Below are 9,416 nucleotides of genomic sequence, written 5' to 3'. Positions count from 1 at the left end.
GTGTGAGTAGACTGTTCCAGCTGTGTTCCGTGAGCAGGCCCACGCAAGGGCACATTAATCAAGTACACCTGAACCTTCTCAAATACGTGACTGACACATGGAGTCTACATTGGGTCTGCTTGTTTTAAGTCTTCTCTCACCCTCAGCTGCACAGGCATCTCTCTGGTCTGGCTCTGTCTTCATGGCGCCGTTGCCCTCTACTGGCAGCCCTCTGCTCTTGCACCCTGCGTTCACCAGGGCCACCTGCGTGGCTGGGGGTGAGAGGTCAGGGCTCTGTCTGACCTCTGAGATCATATCCTGGGAGGAGGACCCACCTTGACCTCTGAAAGGAGGAAGTTGAAACACGTGTTGTATACATTATTATTCATCACAAGCTTTTATCCAAAGCCACGTACAAACTGGACACATAGGAAGTATAAGACCCAGGATCAGACAACAGTGTTTCAGAGGTCAGAGTTCTAACAGTGTTTCAGAGGTCAGAGTTCGAACAGTGTTTCAGAGGTCAGAGTTCTAACATTGTGTCAGAGGTCAGAGTTCTAACAATGTTTCAGAGGTCAGAGTTCTAACAGTGTTTCAGAGGTCAGAGTTCTAACAGTGTTTCAGAGGTCAGAGTCAAGGAACAGTCTGTGTTTACGAGGCATGGTGAACCAAAACAGAATACAACAATTCAACAACTGTTTAAGTTTTAAGTAATTGAGTTGTGGTGGAACTGTTAAATTATTTTGATATTCACCGTGCCTGGTAGCTGAGATTATTTGTTAGAACTCTGACCTCTGAAACACTGTTCGAACTCTGACCTCTAAAACACTGTTCGAACTCTGACCTCTGAAACACTGTTCGAACTCTGACCTCTGATCCTGGATATTCTGCTGTACTTTCTAGAAGCAGGATTTGTCGCTTTGGATGAAAGCATCTGCTAGATCAGTGGTTCCCAGACTTTCTCTGATGGGCCCCCCTTTGGTACATAAGAAAATGTTCGTGCCCCCTCCCCCCCAAAAAAACTAAAACAGGACTTGTCCATAGCACAGGGAAGTATTAATTCCTCCGCTATTGTGTGCGGCTTTTTACACTGTGCCACTCGGTAGGCAACTTTATATGAGGCGAGTTGAGCGTTTGCCGGCACAGATGCAGCTTTATTAAAGAGAGACTGTTGAGCACGGCAGTTTACACGTTTTTGTCTGAAAAAGTCAACTGTCTTGTCTTTGAGCTCTGGATATTTTGTCTCCAAGTGGCATCTTAGCTTGTTCGGCTTTAAGCCGTCACAAGCTAGCACTTTAAGATAGACAACACACTGCAGCCTCTCCATTACCCACCGTTGTACAGGTGAAGCCAAAGACAAGATATGTGTCGTCAGTGACGGTTCTACATTGAAGTACACCCAGACGCCCTTCGCCCCCCCCCCCCCCCCCCCCCCCCCCCCCCCCCCCCCAGCTAAAACAGCCTGGGGTCAAATTGACACCAAACATAATAGGAGGGTTACATAAACATGCCCTTACACGCTAAATGTCTGTTATTACATGCTATATTAATATAACTTTTAGGGAGGAACACTTTTAGTTATGACGTTAAACTATACTTTGTCACGAAATATAGTTTTAGCAAATAGCAAATGTTCGTCTTTGAAACTACCTACAGATTTGAAAATTCCCTTGGCTAATTACAGGGCCTAACCTAAATAATGAAAATAAATAATAACTGAACTTGTTACAGTTTTGTTGCAAAGCACACTATTATGGTGAAATGTTATCTCGTGTTTGTTGAGTTAAAACCGAAATATTGTTGTTGCATAGCAAGCATCATAGCAAAAAGGCTAACAAACGTAAGAGTTAGCCTATACCCATTTTTTTTTATTCGCCATTTCACACAATAAAAAATAAATAAAAATGTGCAGGAACTTTAGGCCTATATTTATAATATTATGAATTGTCCGTTCCATTTGGGAGACCCAGTCAGATGAGCCGTCTGTCCTTCTCCCCTTTTTTCACACAGCTTCTGTACACGGCACCTTCTCAGCAAGCAAGGGTGCCTGCAGCTGCCTGAGGGGGGCGCCAATTTGCCAATTCCCCACACAGTGAAATGATAGAAAAGAGAAAACCGCTTGCGGCGCAGAGATTTTTATTTATTATTTTATGCTCGTGCGCCCCCCACGTGACATGAAAAAATGCCGCCCGGTCCGCCCGTGCCTAAAACCGCCCCTGTGTGTCGTCATATTTTCTAGTCTTTGCCTTGGAAGGAAATTGCTTTGGAAGCACATTTGGCGAAGCTTCATCCTCTGCTTTGTGTTTACGTGGGAGCCCCGTCAAAAACTTGCCCATGTTATGCTAGCAGCTAGCAGTGTCAATTATTGATTGATTGATTCATCCATCCCCCCCCCCCCCCCTGAAATGGATCTGCGCCCCACCTTAGGGGACGCGCTTCCCCACTTTAGGAACCACTGTGCTAGATCAATCAACTATCAAATGCAAATGGAAACAGAGCAACAATAACATCTGTCTGCTGGCTGGGGGCTGGCTGGGGGCAGCACGGTGTGGCTGGGGGCAGCACGGTGTGGCTGGGGGCAGCACGGTGTGGCTGGGGGCAGCACGGTGTGGCTGGGGGAAGCACGGTGTGGCTGGGGGCAGCACGGTGTGGCTGGGGGCAGCACAGTGGGGCTGGGGGCAGCACGGAGAGCACACAGGTAGACTCACTCCTGCACTGCTCTCAGGTCCTCCCTCAGACTCCGGTTCCCCTGCTTCAGGACACTCACCTCCGCGGCTGAGGGGGGGGCAAGAGAAGAAGAGTGAGATGGAGGAGGGGGGGATGAGGGGATGGGGGGATGGGAAAGGTTAGAATACAGACTGGACATGTGTTGGAAATACCTGATTCTGACCTTAGCCAATAACCCTGGGGTAACCCTAACCCTAGGGAGGGGGAGGGATGGAGAGGAGGAGGGGAGAGTTAGACAGGAGAGAGAGGAGAGACAGGAGATATATGGAGAGGAGGAGGGGAGAGTTAGACAGGAGAGAGAGGAGAGACAGGAGATATATGGAGAGGAGAGAGGAAGGAGCGGAGAATTAGAGAGGAGAAAGAAAAGAGGAGGGATGGAGAGGAGCAGTTACCCAGGCGGGAGATGTGTTGTAGACTCTGTATCTGGGAGCTCTCATACTCCTGCTGTCTCCTCCTGGCCACATCCTGAGTTACTGAACACCTGTCACACAGCCCAGCCCGCAGCCTGAACACACACACACACACGCAGAATGACACAAACACACACACACACACACACACACACACAGAATGACACAAACACCCAGGTCAGAAAGGAATCAATCATTCACAAAGTTGCCAAATACACACACCTACCTGTTCTCCAGTTGTTTGATGTTGTCTGTCAGAAGCCTCTGCTGCTCTCTGAGCTGCTGGTTCCTGTTGAACAGTTCCTCCATCCGCTTGCTATCCCTGCTCACAACAGACCAGCAGTCAGGCCTAACTAGTAGAGTATATTTAGTCAGACCCAAAGATGGCAAAAGTACACACATCCTTCACTCAAATAGAAGTACAGATATTCATGTTTAAAAAGACTCTGGTAAAAGTTGAAGTACTGACAACACTTTTTCTCTGAAGTTAAAGTAAAGAAGTGTGGGCTCTGACATATACTTAAGTAAAAAGTAGCCATTACTACTACCTGTTTTAGAGTCACGCTTAGGGTTGTCAACTTTGTCACTGAAATATGGGACAAAAAGTGGCCTGCAGCAGAAGTGCAGGTTTGGTTTTGTGTGAATACAGTGTATTGTTGAAGCCATTTGTCATAATGATAGCTAATTGGATATATGCACACGACAGTGATACTATATCCGGGAAAAAATAGGCAGGTCTAAAACTTCTGGGGAAGTTAGAAACGTGACTTGTAATAACTAGCTAATGCTTTCTTAACCCTACATTCAGATTCTCTCTTTTTTTCATCAACCAATAAACAGGTCACCCTCACGGAGATCTCTCTTGTTTCAGATTTTAGTTAGAAACTGAGAAAGTCATGTTACATTACCCAAACGAATGACAGACCAATTCTGTCAACCTTAACGACTAGCAAGCAATCTGACAATCAGAGAATTGAGTACATTATAATGTAGCAAAATATTGCTAACTAGCTAGCCTAGCTAATGGTACTGCTCAAGTCCGTTCGATAGCTAGCTAGTGATAGCTAGAGCTAGCTACTATTACTGTGTGAGTTAGGGCAGGGATTTTCAACCAATGTGCCGTGAGAGATCGTCAGGTGTGCTGTGAGAAATGATCAAATTTCACTTAATCAGTCTTAAAAAAAAAAAACTTGTATTAATTATTATCTGCAAATAATATATGGAGCTAAAACAGGGCCAAATGTTTTGTTAATAAAAAAAATATATATTTGAAAATCTAAAGCTTGAAATTGAAAATTAAAGTTTTGGTCTAAAACTTGAAAAATAAAACCCTGTATTCAAACTAAAAATAAGTGTACCCATTTTTCTTTCAGTTTGAATACAATTTAGATTAAATTCTGGAATTATTTTGAATAAATTATTAATTTAAAATGTTCACTTTTATATTTGTTTTCAGTTCCACATTTTATGTTTTCAGATTCAAAACTTATTTTTTTTATGTCTTCAAATGTTTTTTTGTCAGTTTCAAAGCAGTTTTTCAGTTTCAGATCAGTTTTTTTCAGTTTCAGACTTTTGGAACCGATTTTGCGTAGGGGGCGTGGCTTCAACTCAGAGGGGCGTGGAATTATGAGTGACAGCCTAACAAAGAAGGCAGAAGACCCCTCATTCATGTTGCCTTCAGGAAATGGTGCGCTGGTGCCAGCGTGTTGCCTTGGTGGAGTGGACCAAGGCAACATTATGACATTTTATTTTCTACTAGCCATTTGCCTACTTTAGCAAGTCACTGTATTTCCAAACCCTGATTGTGTAACTGAGACGACACAGTAAATAATTCCTCTTTCAAGTAATAGGCCTAAGCCCCGTTCAAGTGTTGAGCATTAAATTAGCTGCATGGTCTGTAGATCTTGGGACGAAGCCACTTCTTTGTTCTAAAACCGGGATATACGCCACTTCGAAATATAAGCCGTACAACCACAGGAAAACTGTAAAATCGGGGTACAAGCCATGGTTTTATTTCCGAAAAATACGGTATGCTCCTGGTGGTCTATATTTCTACTAAGAAGTGAGTTTATCCAATCATACTCCAATCATACTCACCCTCCCTTCTTATTGGTCAGCTCCTGGATCTTCTCTCTCAGTCCTATAGGACAAGCCCAGATTGATCACATGACCATAAGATATTTGATTTCCAAGTGTGGTACAGTCTTGTTTGGTTATGTATCAGATCCTATCTGGGCTCTGTTAATCACTATGGGTGGGGGAAAAAATTGATTCACATTTGAATTGCGATTCAGTCTTCTAGCGATTCCCAAATTTCAAAAATCGTTTTTTTTGTATCAGTTTTTTTGGTAATATAAATTTGTTTTTTATCTTGGAAAAAGGGTGAATCGAGTTTTATCAAAATCTGACCCCATGAATCGATTTGAATCAAATCGTGAGGTACCAAAAGATTCCCACCCCTATTAATCACCCTGGGTTAGTCCTATCTGGGCTCTGTTAATCACCCTGGGTTAGTCCTATCCGTGCTCTGTTAATAAGCCTGGCAGCAGTGGGCGTGTCCCTCACCTTCGACTTCTCGCTCGTGTGCATCATTCAGCCGGCGAATCAACTCGCTGAAACCTTCCATCGCCATGGCGCCTCCACCTTTGTATCACCTCTGACCTCTGGCTTATCTGGTTGGTTATGTGAGGAGATGACAGGAAGAAAACTGTTACACAGGACGATAGCAACAACCTGGAGAACTGGATTTACTGGCTGGCAGCACCGCCTTCAGCCTTGATCTGTGTGTGGGTGTGTGTTGGTGTGTGTGTTAGTGTGTGTGCATGTGTATCTCTGTTGCAGGAACATATCAATGATCATTCATAGAATGAGGAAGCATGTGGATTAAACCCTATTTAGACCTGGAATACAGTTCTGCAGTGTATTTTATCTCGGCCAAACCAGACCAGGCCAAACCAGACCAGGCCAAACCAGACCAGGCCAGGCCAAACCAAGGTAGAATCAAAAAGAAATGCAGGGGTAGTACACACACACACACAAACGCACACCATGGATCTGTTTTCTGCTAAGTTGACATGTTGGGATACGTTGGATAACACATTTCCCTAAAGCTTGCAGAGCAAGAGAAGACCTGTACCTGTCTCATCTCTCTCTCTCTCTCTCCCTCTCTCTCCTCATCTCTTTCTTTCTCCTCATCTCTCTCTCCTCATCTCTCTCCCTCTCCTTATCTCTCTTTCTTGCTGTAGTCTGTATAGTGTGGTCTGTATGTGGGGAGACAGCAAGCTATCTGTGGAGAGACAGCTAGCTAGCTGAGGTGTCAGAGCTAGCTGTGGTGTCAGAGCTAGCTGTGGTGTCAGAGCTAGCTGTGGTGTTAGAGCTAGCTCTGGTGTCAGAGCTAGCTGTGGTGTTAGAGCTAGCTGTGGTGTCAGAGCTAGCTGTGGTGTTAGAGCTAGCTCTGGTGTCAGAGCTAGCTGTGGTGTCAGAGCTAGCTGTGGTGTTAGAGCTAGCTGAGGTGTCAGAGCTAGCTGTGGAGAGACAGCACCCACACATCTGCATGGTTGTGAACAACCCCACAGACAAGATCACACATGTTTTACTCCACCTCCTCATCCTGGTTCCTCTGCTGTTACTCAATACCAGTCTCTTCATCAACCACCCTAGACCCAACACTAGTACCAACACCAGGCCCCAGCACCAGTACCCTAGTACCAACCCTAGACCCCTCTGTTACCCTCCACACCCCTCTCTATAATCCTCCACACCCCTCTCTCACCCCTCTCAACTCTTCTTCCACCCCTCCACACCTCTCTCTATAATCCTCCACACCCCTCTCTCACCCCTCTCAACTCTTCTTCCACCCCTCCACACCTCTCTCTCACCCCTCCTCACCCCTCTAAACTCCTCTCTCACCACTTTACACTCCTTTCACACCTCTACACCCTCCACACCTCTTTCTCATCCCTCCACACCCCTCTCTTACCCCTCTACACTCTTCTCTCACCCCTCTACACCCCTCCACACCCCTCTCTCCACACCCTTCTAAACCGCTCCACCCCCCATGACACCTATGTCATCCCTCTGCACATCTCCACAGTGGGCACAGAAAGTCTACTCACCTTGTCAGAGCAAGGAGCTGTCTCTACCTCTCTCTTTCTCTCTCTCTTCCTCTCCCTCTCTCTCTCTCTCTTATTCTCTCTCTTTCACGTCTGTCGTTCTGTGCGTGTGAGTCCGTATGTCTCCGTTCCAGAAAGTGTTTGTGCTGTCAGGGCTTCATTCTGAGATGGAGACAGCAGCCGACAGAAACACTGAGAGAGAAGGAAGACGAGAGAGGAGAAAGAGGCGAGGGAGGAGGTCTCAGCCTGCCTGCCCTCCCTCCCTCCTTCCATCTCCGCCTCAAAGAACCGGTTGGGGCTGTTCTTCTGCACAGCAACACAAACATCGGCGTTGGGGCAAGTTCTACCTGGAAAGACCAGTTCTGCAGAAATCCAAATAAACCAGAACGACCGGTCTTCTAAACCCTGGAAAGGGTGAGATTAAGAGAGACACTGAGAGGGAGGGAGAGGAAGGGGGGGGAGGGGGGGGGAGAGAAAGAAAAAGTGAAGGAGGGAGAAACAGAGAGAGGGAGAGAGACCAGGACCAGGTGTGTGGAGTAAAGGCATGCACCAGTACAGCTGTGGAGGACACTTCCTGGTCCTGTCTGGTTGCTGCATTCACCGGAACACAGAGCATGAGCTCCCTCATGGAACCATGAGAACCAGATCCGGAATATTCCGGAGTTCCGGAATATTCTCCAAACCAACAGTAGTGTCACCACGGATACAGGCACAGTTATGGAATGTTCTGATGTGACCTGCGATGGAAAACAGAACCTGTGGAATGTTGACTTGCTTATACTTGATATGGGCCAGAGAGACAGGCAGGCAGACAGACACAGGCATACATACATACAGACAGGCAGAAAGACAGCAGACAGACAGAGAGACAGGCAGACAGCTAGAGAGACAGGCAGACAGCCAGAGAGACAGGCAGGCAGACAGAGAGACAGGCAGACAGACAGAGAGACAGGCAGGCAGCCAGAGAGACAGGCAGGCAGACAGAGACAGGCATACATACAGACAGACAGACAGGCAGAAAGACAGCAGACAGAATGACAGGCAGACAGCTAGAGAGACAGGCAGACAGCCAGAGAGACAGGCAGACAGAGAGACAGGCAGGCAGACAGCCAGAGAGACAGGCAGACAGAGAGACAGGCAGGCAGACAGCCAGAGAGACAGGCAGACAGAGAGACAGGCAGGCAGACAGCCAGAGAGACAGGCAGACAGAGAGACAGGCAGGCAGACAGCCAGAGAGACAGGCATACATACAGACAGGCAGAAAGACAGCAGACAGACAGACAGAGATAGGCCTCTCAGCCAGGGTCCTCTCTGGACAAGCTGTAGTTTGAACCCTGACCTCTTAACATCGATAATTAGTTTAAGATGACTTAACATGCGATCTTGTGTGGTGGTATTTCAGTGTTTTGTATGTTGATATTGTTTATAATATTTTTTATATATTATATTAGTTTTCATCTATTTTCACTGCCACTGATTGTAGTTGTTTATAGGAATCAGATTAGTCTGTTGTACATCCTTGGCCAAAAGTATTGGCATTGACACGTTATTATTTTAAGTTTGCTGCTTCAGTATTTGGCAAAAGCATTCAATATATGCAAAGAGTAACTGTTTTTATAGCAATCAGTCTGCTCTTATAATCTAATCAAAATGATACATTTTACCTGACTAGTTCACACTTTCCCATGTTGAAGTTATGTTAGCAGTCATTTTATATCAGGGCCTAAAACAGTGAAATGTGGGTTTTTGTGATAAAGTAAACATTTGAATGATGAAGCTTTTGTTTCAAATGCATCTGAAGACTCACTCTGCACACTAATCTATAAACAATGTGAATCAACACTAGAACTGAAGTAGAAAACTTTGCGAAGCACAAAATGTATATCATTTTCGATACTTTTGGCCACGACACCAGACATCAGCAACCTCTCCTCCTCTTCTCCTCTCCTCCTCTCCTCCTCTCCTCCTCTTCTCCTCTTCTCCTCTCCTCCTCTTCTCCTCTCCTCCTCTCCTCCTCTCCTCCTCTTCTCCTCTCCTCCTCTTCTCCTCTTCTCCTCTCCTCCTCTCCTCCTCTCCTCCTCTTCTCCTCTCCTCCTCTCCTCCTCTTCTCCTCTCCTCTCCTCCTCTCCTCCTCTCCTCCTCTCCTCCTCTTCTCCTCTCCTCCTCTCCTCCTCTTCTCCTCTTCTCC

The 9,416-nt window shown here is 46.1% G+C and overlaps 1 protein-coding gene across 1 annotated transcript; it reads right to left on the bottom strand.

Annotated features, from left to right (window-relative positions):
• Nucleotides 1-78: 78 nt before the first annotated feature.
• rbbp8l (retinoblastoma binding protein 8-like) lies at nt 79-7,393 on the bottom strand. The gene is made up of 7 exons (XM_067239424.1): nt 7,232-7,393; nt 5,682-5,788; nt 5,214-5,256; nt 3,343-3,438; nt 3,099-3,211; nt 2,688-2,754; nt 79-322 (listed from the first exon to the last, which is right to left on the bottom strand). The coding sequence occupies exons 2-7, from the start codon at nt 5,746-5,748 to the stop codon at nt 79-81; spliced, it is 630 nt and encodes a 209-aa protein (XP_067095525.1). The 5' UTR covers nt 5,749-5,788; nt 7,232-7,393.
• Nucleotides 7,394-9,416: the final 2,023 nt, after the last annotated feature.

This window comes from Osmerus mordax, chromosome 7 (genome assembly GCF_038355195.1).
Source record: "Osmerus mordax isolate fOsmMor3 chromosome 7, fOsmMor3.pri, whole genome shotgun sequence".
In the NCBI taxonomy this organism is placed as follows: domain Eukaryota; kingdom Metazoa; phylum Chordata; class Actinopteri; order Osmeriformes; family Osmeridae; genus Osmerus; species Osmerus mordax.
The sequence above is the reverse complement of the archived record's forward strand: the minus strand, read 5'-3'. Positions and strand labels throughout refer to the sequence as shown.